This window comes from Larus michahellis, chromosome Z (genome assembly GCF_964199755.1).
Source record: "Larus michahellis chromosome Z, bLarMic1.1, whole genome shotgun sequence".
Taxonomy (NCBI): domain Eukaryota; kingdom Metazoa; phylum Chordata; class Aves; order Charadriiformes; family Laridae; genus Larus; species Larus michahellis.
The window spans coordinates 603,436-621,844 of NC_133930.1; the positions used below are offsets into that span (position 1 = coordinate 603,436).

At 44.8% G+C, this 18,409-nt stretch overlaps 2 protein-coding genes across 2 annotated transcripts in view; both read left to right on the plus strand.

The window, feature by feature from the left end:
• The window catches only part of ATP8B1 (ATPase phospholipid transporting 8B1), a 39,055-nt gene extending 35,508 nt beyond the window's left edge, over positions 1–3,547 (plus strand). Inside the window, exons 26-29 of the mRNA XM_074569350.1 lie at positions 324–569; positions 823–961; positions 1,981–2,111; positions 2,335–3,547. Of these exons, the coding sequence (XP_074425451.1) occupies positions 324–569; positions 823–961; positions 1,981–2,111; positions 2,335–2,565 (747 nt within the window). The 3' untranslated portion in view covers positions 2,566–3,547. The remainder of the gene's footprint in view (positions 1–323; positions 570–822; positions 962–1,980; positions 2,112–2,334) is intronic.
• Positions 3,548–4,004: 457 nt separating this feature from the next.
• NARS1 (asparaginyl-tRNA synthetase 1) lies at positions 4,005–18,120 on the plus strand. The gene is made up of 15 exons (XM_074570451.1): positions 4,005–4,081; positions 6,237–6,319; positions 7,241–7,306; positions 7,413–7,505; positions 7,733–7,822; positions 8,698–8,776; positions 9,787–9,857; positions 10,134–10,220; positions 11,002–11,223; positions 11,622–11,821; positions 12,287–12,422; positions 13,475–13,588; positions 15,143–15,274; positions 15,917–16,048; positions 16,655–18,120. The coding sequence occupies exons 1-15, from the start codon at positions 4,039–4,041 to the stop codon at positions 16,784–16,786; spliced, it is 1,680 nt and encodes a 559-aa protein (XP_074426552.1). The 5' UTR covers positions 4,005–4,038; the 3' UTR covers positions 16,787–18,120.
• The last annotated feature ends 289 nt before the right edge of the window (positions 18,121–18,409 follow it).

The window sequence follows — 18,409 nt, forward strand, 5'->3', positions numbered from 1 at the left end:
ACACAATACATAGCCGTAAAGAGCTGTGCAACTGTGGACATTCTTGTCTTGGCAAATAATGGGCTAAAAGTGTAGAAGCCTGGAAAGGGGGTATGTGATGGCTTTGTGAGAGATGTCCTCCAGGCCTGGCTCTTCCTAGTTGCATGTGTTGCTCTGTGCGGAGCCCTGCTGCCCACACTGCTATTTGAAGAGGGAAAAGAAATCTGCCATTCCCTTCGGGACGCTGGGTAGTTGAGCTTCTTACTCTTTAAAACTCACATTGAGAACAAGAAATTGCAGCAACTTTTGGGTTTTTTTCCTTTTTCTTTTCCTGCTTTATTAAGGACGTGAGCGACAAACTGAGTCTTCGGTTCCCTAGACTGTATATTTTGGGACAGAAAGATTTACTTTTTAACTACAAGAAGTTCTTTTTAAGTCTGCTTAATGGAGCTATAACTTCATTGATAATCTTCTTCATACCATATGGAGCTTACCTTAAAACTATGGGACAAGATGGAGAAGCACCTTCAGATTATCAGTCGTTTGCTGTCACAGCAGCGTCTTCTCTTATATTTGTTGTCAACTTTCAGGCAAGTAAGCTTAGCTTCCTCATCTCTGTTGCTCTGAGAACACCTTCTGGTCATGTTTCTGAATTTGTCTACTAAAAACTTAACAATATAAAAAGGCTTCCCCTTTTTGCCTTCTCTCTTCTCTGTTGATGCGCTCTCTCCGACTGACGTGTAACTGGATGAGAGGTGACTTGACCAAAATGCTGTCAGTTTTCAGAGTCGTTGACATTATTTTGAATTAATAAACTCATTTGGAGCTTTTGTTTGCTTTCAGATTGGCTTGGATACATCTTACTGGACTTTTGTTAATGCTTTTTCAGTATTTGGGAGTATTGCACTTTACTTTGGTATCACGTTTGACTTGCACAGTGCTGGAATCCATGTTCTCTTTCCTTCTGGCTTTCAGTTCACAGGTCAGTCCTTGTGTTTGTGTTTCTTCTTCCTGCCTCACACAGCAGAACTATGGCCCAAATGTCACAGCATGAACCTTTTCTTTCAATGAAAATGAGCTGGAACTTGATGTTGCTCAGCAGTAGGGGTCTGCAAATGAAAACGGAGTTAAAACTGGGGGGCCACCTTAAAAGAAAGGGAATGCGATGATCTGGCAGGGTGTGCGTTTGCCAGGTTGCTCTAACTGATCAGCGGAAGGTAAAACCCCAAAGCAAGCCGGAGCCAAGTGCTGTTAGCAGCTCCTGGGGATTTTGCTGGAAGTCCAGCGAGGTGTAAGTAGCAGCCAGTTGGACGATTTTTTCTGAGGAAAACTGTCCTTCCTAACTTTCCTAGTGACAAATCTTTCATGTGTTGCCTTGGATCTAAATATCCTCCCCTCCCCCCAAAATACCAAACCCCCTCAATTTTATCTTCTCGTTTTTAAGCTGAACCCAATTGAAAAAAGGTAGTTGCCTGTCATACAATGTTTTTATTTGACCTTTGGTAAAGTTTTAGACTTCTTTTATAACTTCCTTCTACCTGAATGCCTTGTGCGTTTCAGAAGTTGGTAAAGATAAGACTGCTACTTAGTTTGATAGAAAGTTCCAGGACGTTGGGGGCATGGCAACTAAATATCACTTGCCTTCTAGACCACATATATACCGATAATATGAGGAATTTTCTTGCTTTGCGTGCTTTAAAGCAGGACAAAAGCCCTGAACCTCAGCCAAGCGTTTGTCTTGCAGCCTCCCGTACCTCTCAAAAGGGTTTTGAGGCCAACATGGCTATGTCATAATGGAAGTGCTTCATAAAATTCTTTCCTATTGTGCTCTCTTCAGAGTAGAGTCTCTGCATCCAAGCTTGATGGTGTGATAGACAAGAGAATACCTGAACGTAAGGTCCTCAGGAAAGAAGCTGTGGCTTTTAGTACCCTATAACTATAGTTTTATAACTAGTTTACTTGATCATGTCATAAACTAATTTTTGCTCTTTTTATTGCTAGGAACCGCTCCAAATGCTCTGAGACAACCGTACCTCTGGCTGACCATGATTTTATCAATTGCTATTTGCTTGCTTCCTGTCGTGGCACAGCGTTTCTTATCAATGACAATTTGGCCTTCAGAAAGTGATAGAGTGAGTAAAGTCCTCCGTTATTTCGGTTAATTGGGCATGTATTCACTGAGAGGAGTCAGTACTGGTGACAGTTTCTAACAAAGTCAAATTTAAAGAAGAGAACCGTCCTGTTAAGCAGTTTAGGGATGTAAAAAAGTAGGGGGTTGTAATATAGCGATAGTAAACGCAAACAAGCTGTTTTCCCTTGTAATCCGTAAACTAATCTGTCTTTGCATGCATGAAGATTCAGAAGAACCGCAAGAAATACGTGGCAGAAGAACAAGAGTGGAAGCGCAGGCAGAGCGCTTTTCGCCGAGGGGTGTCTGGCCGCCGTTCTGCCTACGCCTTCTCCCATCAGCGGGGATACGCTGATCTCATTGCTTCCGGCCGCAGCATACGGAAGAAGCGGGCTCCTTTGGACGCAGTGCTGGGCAGCAGCATCACGCAAGGCACAGATGCTCGTCAAACAAGCTGATTTACTGCATTTGGGGGGGAAGCTTTTCATCCCAATAATTGCACAAAATTTTTTTTTTTTAAACAAACTCAGGATATTTTTTTAACCAAATGGCATAAGGATGTGAAGATTTTTATGTTTTATCGCAGAACTTCCTGGCTTTGGACTGCTGGAGACGTAGGAAGGTCAGGAGTTCTCTGCGGAGCTACTAATCCTCGTGCGACTGATTTCTGTGTAATGCGAAAGTGAAGGATATGTGTGCTAGGGAATGAAAACCCAGCATTGTCATTTTATTTTATTTTTTTTAAGTGATGCCTGGAATTGCGAACTTTTTTCACATTTTAATAATACATTGGTATAAAACTGTAGCTACATTTCATATTTTGTCTTTGAAAGCAAACTGCTAAGTAGCAGTTACCTTGTGTGCGCCATTTCATTATGTTGCACAGTCATAATGGCAAACCAGACGATCAGTCTTTTGAGAGGGCCCGAGCTATTCTCACCTGAGCTTGTACAGCCTGAGATTAGGATAGAGACGGTGATAAACTTCAGTCTCAGGTTTTTATTAGGAATTCTGGCATTCATAGGTGCGGTTTCTGTTCCTTTCTCTTTCTTCAACATTTGACTACAGCTTGCTGCACTAAACGGAGAGACCTCGTTAGTATGAGTGATATGCCATTGCTCTTTCAGAGCCAGTTCCTTCACTTCCCCTGGAATAAAGAGATCCCATTCAATAGTTAAGAGGGTTTTTTCCTCGCTTGCTCTTTGTTTCTCTGCCCGTCTCTTTCCAACTCTGGAATATATTTGTGTCTACTTACGCAGCGTATTTATGAACAGGTATGTCTGATCTCTGGAAAGCTGCCCTTTGAGCTGGCAAAAGTTTGTTCATTTCACCTTTAGATACAAGTCAAAGGACAACTAGAAAACACTCACTTATTTCACTTGTGAGCGAGTCCATTCTTACAAAGTGTTTTTATGAGAGTCTTTTTACATTTGCACATACTTTTACTCTTCAAGTTGAGAGGTATGAATGTTTCACTTTTATTTTATCTATGTCCAGCTCCCGGAGGAAGGCTGATTACTGGAATGGTTTTATCATAAAAATCATGATACTCAGCTCTTGTTTAATGGAATGTACATTTCAAAAATATAATGCAAATAAATATGCTAAAGTTTACAGCTTCTCTTCTAATGAGCGTGCGGGGGAGAACAGAAGCGTGAGAGGAGTTTAAAGAGGGGAGGGAGAGAGCCGCTCTCCCCGTGAGCCAGATGGGGATGGTCTGTAAAAACAGCCAAAAACCCCGAACCCCACCACTCGCTGCTCCTCGCAACAGCTTCTCTGTCATCCGGCCGCCGCCCGCCTGCCCCGAGGGCCGGGCCCAGGTACGGGCCGTGGCCGGGCGGCTGATGCAAGGCTGCGGCGGATTGGCTGAGGGCGGTGGAAGCGCCGTGACGGCACTTCCGGCGGGCGGCTGCGGCAGTGCGGCGGCGGCCATGGCGGGAGAGGTGCTGGGGCGGACGGCGGCGCTGGCCCTGGGTGAGGCCGGCGGGCGGCGCGGGGCCGTGCGGGGCGGCTGGGTGTGCCCGGGCCGCGACCTCGGCCGCAGGCGGGAGATGGCGGCGGGCGGCTGCCGGCCCGGTGCCGGCGGCTCTGGCGGGCGGCGGAAGGGGAGGCCGGGTTTCGGGTGGGGATGAAGGACGCCGTGGGAGCGGCGGGAGGGCTGGAGGTGCGCCTTGACGGGGTGGGGACGTGGCCCCGGTCAGCGCCGCGGCAGGGTGGAGCGGCGGCCCGGTAGGGGCCAGGGCCCCGGTGTGTGTCCTGGAGACTGCACCGGCGCTGCGCCCGGGAGCTGGGAGCGGAGGTTGACGGAGTGCCATTACAAGTCATCTAATGGACAACCAGGGGAACAGTCCTAGCCAGCATGGGTTTATGAAAGGCAGGTCCTGCCTGACGAACCCGATCTCCTTCTATGACAAGATGACCCGATTATTGGATGAGGGAAATGCTGTGGACATTGTCTACCTAGACTTTCAAAAAGCATTTGACACTGTTCCCCATAGAATTCTTATGGAAAAACTGGCGGCTCATGGCCTGGATGAGCATACGATCTGCTGGATCAAGCACTGGCTGGATGGGCGGCCCCAAAGAGTGGTGGTCAATGGAGTTAAATCCAGCTGGCAGCCGGTCACACGTGGTGTCCCTCAGGGCTCGGTGTTGGGACCATTTCTGTTTAACATCTTTATTGATGGTCTTGATAAGGACATAGAGTGCATCATCAGCCAGTTTGCAGATGACACGAAGCTAAGCGGGAGTGTTGATCTGCATGAGGATAGGGAGGCTCTACAGAGAGACTTGGATAGATTGTACTGATGGGCCAATGCTAATGGAATGAGCTTCAACAAGGCCAAGTGCCAGGTCCTGCACTTGGGCCACAACAACCCCATGCATCGCTACAGGCTTGGGGCAGTGTGGCTGGAGAGCTGCCTGGCAGAAAAGGACCTGGGGGTTCTAATTGACGAACGGCTGAACATGAGCCAGCAGTGTGCCCAGGTGGCCAAGAGGGCCAATGCCATCCTGGCTTGTATTAGAAATAGCGTGACCAGCAGAAGGAGGGAGGTGATTGTCCCCCTGTACTCAGCACTGGTGAGGCCACCCCTGGAGTATTGTGTCCAGTTTTGGGCACCTCAATACGAGAGAGATATCGAGGTGCTGGAGCGAGGGCAGAGGAGGACAACAAAGGTGGTGAAGGGCCTGGAGAATAAATCTTATGAGGAGCGATTGAAGGAGCTGGGACTGTTTAGTTTGAGGAAGAGGAGGCTGAGGGGAGACCTCATCACTCTCTACAGCTACTTGAAAGGCCATTGTAGAGAGGTTGGGGCTAGTCTCTTCTCACAGGCAATTGGCGATAGAACAAGAGGGAATGGCTTCAAGCTGCAACACAGTAGGTTTAGGCTGGACATTAGGAAAAAATTTTTCACAGAAAGAGTGGTCAGACACTGGAATAGGCTGCCCAGGGAGGTGGTGGAGTCACCATCCCTGAATGTGTTTAAGACTCGTTTAGATGTGGTGTTAGGGGATGTGGTGTTGGGGAGAACTTTGTAGAGTGGGGTTGATGGTTGGACTCGGTGATCCCAAGGGTCTTTTCCAAACTAAATGATTCTATGATTCTATGGGAGCAGCTGGGCAGGGGGCGGCGGGGACGTGCAGGGCCCGTGTGCCCGGCGCTGGCGAGAGGAGGCGGCCTTGTCTGTGCTTTCAATTTGCAATTCGCCTCTGGGCTGTAAGTGAGCTGAAAGTCGGCCTGAACTCGCTGACTTTTCTCAGTTTACCATCTCCCTGCTTGCCTAGAAAAAGGTATTTTATATATATATTTTATATATATATATATATTTTATATATAAAACGCTGCTTCCGTTTTGGTTCCTGAAGCGCAGCCAGTGACCTTCAAGAGTTCAGTGCCTTGGGAGTCCATGAGGCTTCAGTATAACATGCTTACTGCATGGTTTGGTTTTTAGAATGGAAAATATTAAATAATTCTTATCTATCTGACCATCTGGTTGGTTTTGAAGGTTTATTGCTGCTGCTAACCGTGAAGATTTTATATCCTTGTGTGTTTCCAGTTTCTTCCTGAACATTTCCATAGCTGATTATTTCTTTTTTAGTAATTGCCTGTATTTGTCATGTATTGCAGAAGAGCTGTATGTTTCTGAACGAGAGGGCAACGATTCCACCGGTGATGGGACACAAAAGAAACCGTTCAAGACTGTTCTAAAGGTAACTGGAAAACACCTGCTCTTTGTTTTGAAGAGTGTGCCAGGTGTTGCGGGCGGAGTGACTAACTTCACTTGTAAGAGAGAAGTAGTGAAATGTTTATTAACATAAAACAGTGATTTAACAAAGTTAGCAGTGAATGCGACAGCGTTTTATGAGATTCCATGCCAGGGTACACTTGATTATTTACTGCATAGAGGCCGGGGTCAGACAAGCTCTCAGGGAGACCCTCCCGTTGAGTCCCGAGGCTCAGAAAGGACCCCCTGCCTTTCTAAACTCCTTCTCAGAGAGGAGTCTGGGTGCGGCTGGATCCAATCCTAGTCCCAGACTTGGTCAGCAGTTTATGTCTAAAGGATTCTATATGCGCAATCAATCCTTAGATCCCTTAGCTAAGATTTCAAAGTTTAGCATGCTATTAGTCACTTACCGAGAATCTGTTGTGGCAAGGAATCTCTCAACCTCGAGGAGAAGAACCTTAAGCGAGCGTCCCCACTCAAGGGGAGATCCTGGTGTGCAGCTGCTGCCGTGTAGGAGAGCTCAAAGGGCTCTTGGGCTGTCCACTGTTTATGGAGTAAGAGAATTGACCTATAGTCATATTCTCATGGGAACAAGATACCCAGGTTCCCACTCCAGGCAGGGTTTTGGTTATGTTGCTGTCCATCTCCCACAGTTCAAGCGCAACCCATAACAACTCCCGCTGATGACCATGGCTCGAGCAGGAGCCGGGGGGGAAAACGGGAGAGCACACCGCCACACCTGCACTTTAGTTTCAAGTGATTGGCCTGTATTTCCAGTGTAAATTTTATACCTGTTCTTGCAGCTCTTAGCAGCAGGATCAGAAGTAGGATATCTGCTCGGTCTCTGTAAGGATGATTCAGTTCGCTTGCAGTGCCATTGATTCTGTTGTTTTCTCCCCCTTTTTAGGCCTTGATGACAGCAGGAAAGGAACCGTTTCCTACTATTTATGTGGATTCACAAAAAGAAAATGAGGTACTGTAGCATTAGAGCTTCCTAGTAGAAATTATTGAATGCTCTTTTGTGTGAAGGGACACAAATGTAATCTTTTATCTTCTGCTCTCTTCTTGGATTCATTTAGAGATGGGCCATTATTTCAAAGTCACAGATGAAAAATGTCAAAAAACTGTGGCACAGGGAACAAATGAAGAATGAAGCCAAGGAGAAGAAGGAGGTAGGTTGCAGATGGTGCTAAGTTGGAGGAAGGATAGCACATTTTTTTTCCAAAACAATTAAGCAGCATTGTTGTCATTCCCACCCCTCCAAAAAAGCTTCAGTTTGTTCTTACTGGTGTGAAGAAATGTTCTTCATCAGTAATTGTAAAGAGTGGGAATCTCACAAAGCCTGGTTACAGCTGTTTAATACGTTTTGTTTTTTTTTTTTTTTTTTTTTTTACACCAGGCAGAAGATCTCTTGAGAAGAGAGAAGAACCTGGAGGAAGCTAAAAAAGTTGTTATCAAGAATGATACTAGTCTTCCGGAGCCAAAATGTGTAAGATCCAGCGTGCTTGATACATGGCCTGTGTTAGAGCGTCTTGTCTGCACAAAGATAGGGCCTGTCTCTGCGCTCTGGCTCTGACAGCTGTTGAAGGCCACTCTCTTTTTGCTGCCCATAAATGCAACTTTGTTTTTCTGGTTATCCGTGTCCTCTAGGACATAGACTTCAGTCTTTCTTATGCACTTGGTGGGTATCTGAACCTTAGTTCACGCATCAGACTTCTCTGTGTCTGTGTTTGTGTGCTGGTAGAGACCATACTTCTGTTTTAGAAAGTTTGTTAGTTTTGCCTTGTTTGTAATAAGTTATTGAGGCACGTTCTTATTTGGCTGTTGGAGGGTGCTGCTGGATTTGGTGGTTTGGTGCAGTCCTTCGCTTAGTCAGCAGATACTACGTGTGCCGCTCTGCGACGGGTTTTTGGGTGGACTCTGTGTAGAAGGGATTTCTAATACACGTGTAGAAGGTGGTTTTGATTGGAGCCCTGCGCTCTCATGGCTGCTCTTTGGGAAAGGGGCAGCCGGGCCCAGCTGTGCTGAAATCACAGTCTCTTCTACACCGGTGCACTGTAGCAGGCTTTAACTGCCTCAGCCATGATCCGTTTTGAAGGTGCCCATTGGGTTTATGGACTCTGGAAATGCTGTCTGAATGTACTGCCTGCGATATAACTCGCTAAAATACTCTTTCCTTACTAAACAGCTGTTCAGTATTGACAGCTGTGCTTACCGGGTGGGACTTTGCTTCAGGTGCTTCTGGGAGGAGTTTTGGGGAGGGAGGTGTCCTATACACTTGTATTTTAAGTAATTATGCGAGAAATACCATCTAAATGGTGAATCGTCTCTCTTATTTGATTGCTTTTATCCCCTGCTTTACAGGTGAAGATTGATGCTCTGAAGGCTTACAGAGGCCAGAGAGTGAAGATTTTTGGCTGGATTCACAGATTACGGAGACAAGGTAAACCACAGGCGTTTAGAAGTTACTGAACCTGTGCAGAGAGATGGAACACATTCGGTAGCCGTCAGAATTTGGATGCTTTATATGAATCAGACAGCACCTATTCTTACATTTTTAAACCACCAATTAGGTGCCGCCTTTGGTTTATCACAGTGGTTGCTACAACACTGAAAACACTGCATGATGTATGAGCATATAGACGCTTCCTAGTTGAAATCATATGGGATTGTCAGTTTGGAGGCTAGTCCTGCAGAATTTCTTCAGAAGAAGACTTGGTTTGTGTTTTAAACTGTTCCTGCAAACTGAGGAGCTAACTAGTAGTGAAATCAGCAAATTGGAATTTTGAAGTTATATAAAGAAGCATGACTTCTAAAATAAATTTAGGGAGTAATACCTGCTATCAGAGTGGTGGGCATTCTGGTCAGCACAGTGGCCTTGGTTGGGGGGTGGAAGTGCAAGGCAGAGGTAGTTCTGACTCCCCAGGTGTTGGTTCAGATTATCACTGAAGAACTTGACGAAGCGGTTGTGGATCCTGGATATCACGAGCAGTTTCTAGCAAATTCTTGTTGTAAGTAGATGCTTTTGCAGAGAGGTGGGTGAGCAGGGTGACATCACTTCATCTGTGTTAGGTGTACCCTGGGCCTGTGCGTTCAGCATTTCTGCATGCGGACTCGTAGTCCCTCGGGGCGTCTGAGGCTATGTCGTGGCCAAACAGTCTCAACCCTGTTGAGGATGGAGCAGGCTTTGCTCTTGATGTCTGTTGAAACTTACTTTAACTTGTTATACAGAACGCAGCTCTGTGAAAGGCTTCCGTGACGGTGCTAATGATTTGGTGTTTACCTGGAGCATTTTTGTTTTTTAAAATGGAAGAATGTGATCACCGTCCCTTAATGATCTCCATATCAGTGATTAATATGTCTTGGGACATACTGTCCGAATGCTGTCTGTTCAGATGGATCTGTGAATAAAGCTGAGACTCTCTGGGGTTTTTTTCTTCTCTTTCTAACTAGGAAAGAATTTGATGTTTGTTGTTTTGAGAGATGGCACAGGTTTTCTTCAGTGTGTCCTGTCAGATGATCTGGTAAGTTGTGATGATTTAATTATGTTCTGTCATTAAATAAGCAAAGTGCTCATACCTCATCTGTTTTCCTTTTATATAGACATTTGGAAGTTCTCCTAAACCTACTGATTAAGTTGTATGGTTGTTAAATTGTACCTCCTGCCGCTAGAGTTTTTTGTCAGTGTGAGAACTATTTATAAGTGACTATGAGTTAATCGTGTCTGTTACTGCAATATATGTCATAGGAAACATAGAGAATTACTGTAACCATGCCTTTGTTTCTTTTTCTCTCTGTAGTGTCAGTGTTACAACGGGCTAATTCTCTCTACGGAGAGCAGTGTTGCAGTGTACGGTACGCTCAACCTTGTTCCGGAAGGCAAGCAGGTACGGGAGTTGGCGTGTTTGCGTTCTCCCTCCCTTCAACAGTTTATCACTTTCCTGATGGACAGAGAAGCAGAGGTGGAAATAATTAGATTATTTCGGAGGGAATTTGGTTTAGAGAAAAGAACAAACCTCCCAAAGCTGCTGCTGTCCCCCCCCAGTTCAGTGTGACAGATGAACTGTGTGACTGTTCTGCTCACGGTATGGTACTGCTCACAGTGTTTCGGACATCGAGAACGCATCGTGTTTTCATGTCTCATCACAATGATGCGATGCTTTTATGTAACAAACTCACCAGATTTGTAAGAATCTGTTGATTAGATTTTGAAAATCTGCGTTTATACCCTGAAAATACCGTGAATGAAAAAATACCATTTTATGGGAGAGAAGCGCAGTGTGACCCACACGGGGGAGCTGGTGAGACCAGAAATGGAGAGGTCTGTTCTGCACCTGGGCAGGGCTGAGCCTGGCGTGGGGACACACCTCCGCTTGCTGCGGGGCAGCAGATAGGGCAGGGGAGATTAGCCGGCATGGAACTGCTCTTTTCACACGGGGGCGAGGTGCTGCCTGGTGCAGAGGGATTGATTGTTCGGGTGTCTGACCAAGAAACTCAGAGGTACCATAGCGAGCTAGTTCTTCCTCTGCTGTGATCTAAGCAAGCTTTTTCAACTTGTTTGAAGTTTGCTATGCAGCAGGAGAACCTGGCTCAAATAGTACAAAGATGCTGACATCCAAGGGGCAAAAAGTGGGCTTCTGAAATTTTTCTTTCTCCTCAAATTGGCAGGCTCCAGGAGGCCACGAGCTGAACTGTGATTACTGGGAGCTTATTGGTCTGGCCCCCGCAGGAGGGGCTGACAATCTGCTCAATGAGGATTCGGAGGTTGATGTGCAACTTAACAACAGGCATATGATGATTCGAGGGGAGAATATGTCCAAAATCTTCAAGGTGCGCTCCATGGTAGTACAGGCCTTCAGGGATCATTTCTTTGCCAATGGATATTATGAAGTAAGTATATTTTCCTTTGTCAGCAAATGACTACTTGAATGTCCTGGCTTCAAGGCCATCTTTTTCCTGGAAAAACTGTAGACTCTCTAATTGACCTGAAAGGGGCAAACGAAAAGCTGTATATTAGGAAACTATTATTTGGTTGCTTTCATAGACATAGACACTCAAAGGTGTGTAGACACACTGGGGCGTGTAAGTGTTACAGCGTGATTCACAAACAGCCCGCGTTCCTCTTTTTAACGTGCTGAGGGGTATCAGACTGAAGTACTTGTGTGTGTGCGTACACAGGCTTTGTAGGATGATGTTCTGGAAGAGTGTGTCTTACCTCACTGCTCTTGTGTGTTGTCATCATTGTCCTTAATTCTTCACTCAAGTAATGACATCCTGTTCTTTAACAGGTCACTCCGCCAACTTTAGTCCAGACGCAGGTGGAAGGAGGCTCAACCCTATTCAAATTGGACTATTTTGGTGAAGAGGCATACTTGACGCAATCGTCCCAGCTCTATCTGGAGACCTGCATTCCAGCGTTAGGAGATGTCTTCTGTGTTGCTCAGTCATACAGAGCTGAGCAGTCCAGGACCCGCAGGCACTTGGCAGAGTATGGACAGAGTATACTTTGCTCTTTATGTAGAAGTGAATTTATAAAGCTGGGGGTGGCAGGCGGTTGGATGACAGAACGTACAGTGAGCAGACAACATAATGCTGATGCAGAAGGACTGAGCAAAAGTCTGTTTGGGGGTGGGAGATAATACCTTGTCTCCGTGAACGTCCAGCTGGTCATAATACGTTGACGTTTAGTCAAGGAAAATCTGGGCGAAACAGAGCTCATACATTGTTAGGAAGCTTTGTCTCTTTAGAAAATACAATTCATCAGTTCATGCTGTTGTCTTTTTTTTTTTTTTTATGGCTTCATTTTCTTTACGGTGTAGAAGTGGGATAAATGAAAAGGGGGACAAAAGTGTGTATTCTTGGGTTGTGGGAGCTTTTTCTCGTGAGAATTTTTTCATAACTAAAGATCTGTTGCTTGTGCATGGTTTTGTAACCGCATGACTTTGTTTTTCAGATACACTCACATTGAAGCTGAATGTCCTTTTATAACTTTCGAGGATTTATTGGACCGTCTGGAGAGCTTGGTTTGTGACGTAGTGGACAGAGTCTTGAAATCACCTGCATCAAGCTTACTGTATGACCTCAACCCGGTAGGCACAATGGGGAACAGTCGGGAATAGCCAAGAAAATATAATCTTTAGCCTTTCCTGATCAGCATGTTCATCTGGGGAAGGCAGGGCATGGCAGCGAGCTCTGCTTGCTTACTATTATTAATAATAAGAAAAAATACTAAATAACGTCAAAAGAATGAAAATGCTGCAAGGCTGGTAATGACTCTTCTAGAAGCAGGGGGCTGTGGGGGAAGAAGCTCCCTGCCAGCGAGTTGCAGGAGTGCTGGGATTATCCCAGTGTGCTGGGATTTATTGCAATGTGCACTGTACCAGTGGAATAAACCCCTCTAACCCAGAGCTCGTAATATTGATCGGCTGGTACTTGCAGATTGAGCACAAGGGAGCAATGAAACAACTGGTGTTTTACTTTCTACCCTGGAATGTGGAGCTCTGTAAAGCTATTTTCATTTGTTAGAGACCCTTTGTCTTCTGGTGCCTTTGCAAAGAAGATGGCTTTAAGAGACTGCTGACTTTATTTCTGTCGCTAGCGTTTCTCTCAGAACGCATAGAAATTCAGTCATCTCTTATTTTGAGCTGTTTTCCTGATAAACACTGGGAGGTTCAGTTTTAAATTTGGGCTGAGGCGGGGGCAGGAGGTAGGAGACAGCAGAAGCACAACCCCCCTCACAAAGGCGGGTTCTGAAGCCGATCTGTGCGCAGGGAAACAAAAATGTTCTTCTGTGGCCTTGCGAGTGAACCTCTGCTAATGGCTGAGTTTGAAACACCTGCGCACGCAACGAATTTGTACAGAAAAGGAAACAGCTTTGAAAATTCTTCCTCCCTTCTCTCCTGCCATCTTTCTCAGCTTCTTTTCTGTGAGCTTTACTGGGCTTGGAAGGTGGTTGGGTTTGGTTCTTGGGTTTTAGTACTGAGCTTGATTTGTTTGTTTGTTTATTTATTAAGTAATTGTTGATGTGTGAGCTGGAAAGAGTAGTGTGTGTGCTTCAAGCCTGGAAGTGGACTTGCTGATTAACTAGAAAGGTAGTATTCTTTAAAACTGGTACTCTTCAACTGTCTACTCTGATTTACAGGGCTTCCAGCCCCCTAAACGTCCTTTCCGACGAATGAACTATACTGAAGCCATTGAGTGGTTAAAGGAACACGATGTGAAGAAGGAAGATGGCACTTACTATGAGTTTGGAGAAGTAAGTCTTTCTGAGCCTCTGTAGGAATTACAACCAAAGAAAATCCCCCTGCCCCGCACTAAGGGTGTGCAAGTCCCGTGAAGAACAGCATGTTTGGCCCGTGGTGCTATTGGGTGTACTGTCGGTGTGTAACTCTGGTGTGGTTTGTGTGGAATGGTAGCGGGAAGGTATGAAATCGTAGTCCCATGTAAGTTAAAGGGAGTTTTGCTGTAAACTTCAGCAAGGCCTGGATTTTTGTCTGGACTGTGCTGGCAGGTGTAGTGATGTCGTATTGGGGAAGGCAAGCGTGGGATGGGTTTTCACGTGATGTCTTTGAACGTTGGAATCAAAATCTGTGTTGTCATCTGTCCGTCTGTTCTGTCTTGCTCTTCTCCAACATGCAAGGCAAAGTGATTTGAATCTCAAGAGGACTTGATGCTGTAGCCACAGTCATCAAAGGATTTAAGACAAATGAGATTTTTAGGAGGAGATCATACAATTGTTAAACTTCAAAGTCTGCACAGCGTATTCAGGGGGAACCTTGGCAGCTCAAAACAGATGTGTTGGGTTTTTTGCTGTTACTGCTTTTCCCATTTGTATCAAAGATGACAGAGATGAAGGGAGGGAAGGGCCTTCAAACTGCCCTGAACTGAAGGTTCTGGAGGGAAATAAGGATTCTTCCCTGCCTGCCCCCATTGTGGGCTAACACGTGCTTTGTGAGCTGCCCTTGCACAAGGCCCGTGTTCCTTGCGTTTTCCTTGCTGTGCGTGCTCTAGTGGCTCCTCCGGCCCCCTTTCCGTGGCAGTCAGTGCTGTAGTGCAGTGTGGGGTCGGATTAAAACAAGTAACAGGTATGGCTGTCTTCTCCTATGAAAGAAAAAATCTAATCTTCTGACTTTAACTCGGAATCTAAGAAAAGCGTGACACCATTGGTGCAATAGAAGTTTAAATTAAACCTTTCAGGGATAGTTTAACAAGCCGTGATCACATCATCACTGATGTTCCCTGCCTGTCAGTGTAACTGGTGCCATCCTTCACTTCTCCCCAGTTTTAAACAGTAAAATTGCTGAATTAATCAAAATGAAACTTCTGCTAGGTGTTTCACAGTTTATCAAATTTCAGTCTGAAAACTTTAACCTAAATAACACTAGGCTCCTCTGTGTAACTCATCAGTTGAGCTTTTTAGAAATAGCCCATATACATAACAAGAAAACACTGAAACTTCTTAGTCTTGAGGTTTGTGGAAAACGGTATTGGGGAGAAAGGAGATAAGGCTCTTCAGTGTTTGCTGGTTGTTTGGGAAGTCTGCATTTCAGGTTAGGTTTTTCCTCAGATTTCTGTCAGAAACATTGGGAAGACTTGGATTTTAATTGAACAGATATTTTTCCCCTGATATTTATGTTCTTAAATATATTTTTTTCTAGGATAAGTTTGTTTTAAAAATATAGGTGTATAGGATGAATGTGCGGATACATGTGGTCTGAAGCTGTCTTTGTTTCATGCCTGATACATGTGGGACTCAAGGTATTGGAGTGGTTTTGGTTTTAAATATTAATAAAGCCTTCTTTAACCTTAGGATATTCCTGAAGCTCCTGAGAGGCTGATGACAGACACCATTAATGAGCCCATCTTGTTGTGCCGATTTCCTGCAGAGATCAAGTCTTTCTATATGCAGCGCTGCCATGACGATTCCCGGCTTACCGAGTCTGTGAGTTGGTGTTTCACGTAGCGTTGCAGGCCTCTAAGCGGAATGGGGAGCGTCAGCGTGAGTGAGCACAGAATGAGTCAGTACTATGGGAAAATCGTGGAGGATTCTTCCCGGGTTTTGGGTTGGCTGTCTCTTGGCGCGGCTTGTTGAGCCTACAGAAATAAACGCAGCAACTCTGAAGTGCTAATAAAATGTGGGTAGATCATAGTGAGCATGCTCTTCTCCCACCTCGGGTACGTCCTAGTCTCTTGGCAGTACTTCTCTGGCTTCTCGGAGACTGTATTGTCTGAAGACTGGCTGTCTGGCAGCGAGGGGCAGGGGTGCTTGTTAGGGGCGCTGCTGTGTTTGTGGGGTTTTGGGGGAGTGTTTTGGGAGTTTCGGTGGGTTTTTTTTTTTAATGTTGTTGTTGGGTTTTGGTGTTATTTTTACAGTTGAGTGTAGCCAAGAGTATTAGAGGTTAACCTAGTCAGTTAGTTTATTCCATCTATAAGTTGGGTCCAGAAGGAATTGCCTGCCTTCCTGTCACAGAGAATTAAAATTATGTGGTAAAATGTGTTATGGGAATACAGTGTTAAGTTTGGGCGATTTTTCCTCCCCCTCCTGCAGGCAGCTTAATCGTAATAGTTTGATCTCGTGTTGTAGGTTGATGTGCTGATGCCTAATGTTGGTGAGATCGTTGGAGGCTCCATGCGTACCTGGGATAGTGAGGAGCTACTTGAAGGCTACAGGAGAGAGGGCATCGATCCCACGCCGTACTACTGGTACACTGACCAGGTTTGTGAAACAAATTAGATGTGCTGCTTGTCACATATGATAGTTGATTTTATTTTTTTTAAACTGTTCTTGAGATGATGCAGTCTAAATTGGAAACATTTTTGGTGGCCCAAAGTAGATAGTCATTTAACCACTGGCAAAAAGCAATGGGTAGGAGTTTGCATTTGGTTAGAATCGCTGCTGTTTGCTGCGGTTGCTCGCTGCCCTTACCAGATCCCCTGCCTTAGACTGGGCTGTGCGGGTGTGCTCCCCTTGTAATGACTTCTGCAGTGGTTCTGGTTACATAAAAAGAGCTTGATCTTCACAGGCTTGAATGGCTGAGCTGTAGCTAGTGTAACGGGAGGGGGAAAGGAGGTGGCCGAAAAAGAATCGTTAAGACTTTCTCTTTCACCTTCCATTTTCCTCTTCTTGTCCTTACACTGCCTCAGGAAACTCAGGACAACTAAACACAAGTGTCTTGCCTGAAAAGAGCACAGTCTGTTTATCTCATCTTTCAGAAAATAATCTTGGAATGGTTTTGTGGGGTTTTTCTGGTGGTATTACTGCAATTATAATATAAATAACAAGAAAATGTTTAATATCTACTCTCTGATTTTAATTTCACAGAGAAAATATGGCACGTGCCCTCATGGTGGCTATGGTTTGGGATTAGAACGGTTCCTAACTTGGATTCTGAACAGACACCATATCCGAGATGTCTGTCTCTATCCACGCTTTGTCCAGCGCTGCAAACCTTAGCCATCCTTGTGAAAAACTCCTAGAAAACCAAGCAACTGATGCTTGGAAAAGAACAATACACTCTGCTATACTACAGCCTGGCTGAGAGTAAGACTTATTGCAACCTGTTGCTAATACAAATACTAATTTAGGATGTGAAAAGGAAAATAAACAAGCCACTTTTTTAAAGGAAAATGCTACCAATTAACTGGAAGAAGCCTTAGAAAAAATCGTTAGGTGCATTTATGCTCTCAACTCAACATAAAACAAAGATCCTGATAAGATGTCATTTAAAAAACAAGATACACTTCTGCTTTTAATTTCTGTAACTTAAAATATGCTGGGCATTTGATTTTTTTTTTTAATTTGCTTTAATCGGTTTTCTCTTGTGGTTTCCTGTTGGAGAAATCGGGAGTTCAAGCTCTTTGAATTCCCAAATAATGACCTCTGAGAATGGTGTGAAAAGACATCATCTAAATAGCTCAGCAAAGTATAAAAATGGGAATAATTATATTAAGCGCTGCACTTCTAGCTCCTACTGTTTTTAATGGAAATTCCGTTTGAGTTTATGCGATAGCAAGGTATGTAGTATTGAGCACAAAATTCTGCTGCAAGAGACTTGGGTTGAGTTTTTTCCCCGCATCATTTATTGGTTAGTAATGGTGAGGCTGCTGGTGAGGTACCCTTTGCTCCTTTCCCCGATACCTGGAGGAAGCGCTGCAGTGGGTCGATGCACACCCAACCTGTGCTGAATTGCAGTAGGAGGGGACGTGTTCCTAGAGCCTCGTCTGTCGGCTCGTGGACATGGGGATGCCTGTGGTGCCTTCCGAATGAAGGTTCTGCCACCTCTTTCAAACCAGAAATGACCGAGTGAAGACCGAGAGAAACTGGTGACTTTGAAATACAGTTGGATTTTGGGATTGTGTGCTGACTGGCCTGTCCTCTCCAGATGAATTGTAGTTCAAGCAGGGCTTTCCCACTTCATGCTAAAGCATGTTTCATAGTAGAGCAGTTCCACCTTTCCTCGCTGGCTCCGTGTTCTCTTGTGCTACTGCAGCTGAGCAGATTCTCTGGCTGTAATCAAGTTATCAAACAGGTTTAATTAAATATTTAATGTGTTGAGTCATCTGTGTGCTTTTTAGTCATAAATAAAGTAATTCTTTTTACTAGAGAGAAAAAAAATTGGTAGGTGCATCATTTGCTACCAGCACTGAGACTTGATTTGGATTTGCCATTCATAGATGTTGAGCTGTGTGATATCCATATTTTTGTAATAAACAATTGATTTTCTTCATCTTGCATGTTACATATATAAACTGATCTAAATCAGCAACCAATAAATTATGGCAACATCAGTTGGTGTGCGAGGCAGTAGTTCTTGACCTTTCCTTTCACTTAGCCTGTGTTCCCAGTCCTTTTGTAGCCGTAACAGGAAAATCCTGCACAGTAACATGCCTCAGTTGTCTCGGCTCGCTCGGCATTTTTGATGGGTTGTTCTCTGAACGTAGAACTTAAAAAGATTCCTTTAAATACCTGCAAAAGTATAGTCAACTGTAAATTCCGTCTGGGTTGGGGGTTATTGCATATGCGTTAAGTACATAAGCTAGAGGAAGAGGAGAAAAATTAACAAGCTTGACTGCAACA

Coding starts and splice junctions, on each gene's coding strand:
- NARS1 (XM_074570451.1), top strand. CDS start 4,039: ATGGCGGGAGAGGTGCTGGGGCGGACGGCGGCGCTGGCCCTGG. Junction 9,858..10,133: donor GTGTCCTGTCAGATGATCTG/GTAAGTTGTGAT, acceptor TTCTCTCTGTAG/TGTCAGTGTTACAACGGGCT. Junction 12,423..13,474: donor TACTGTATGACCTCAACCCG/GTAGGCACAATG, acceptor TCTGATTTACAG/GGCTTCCAGCCCCCTAAACG.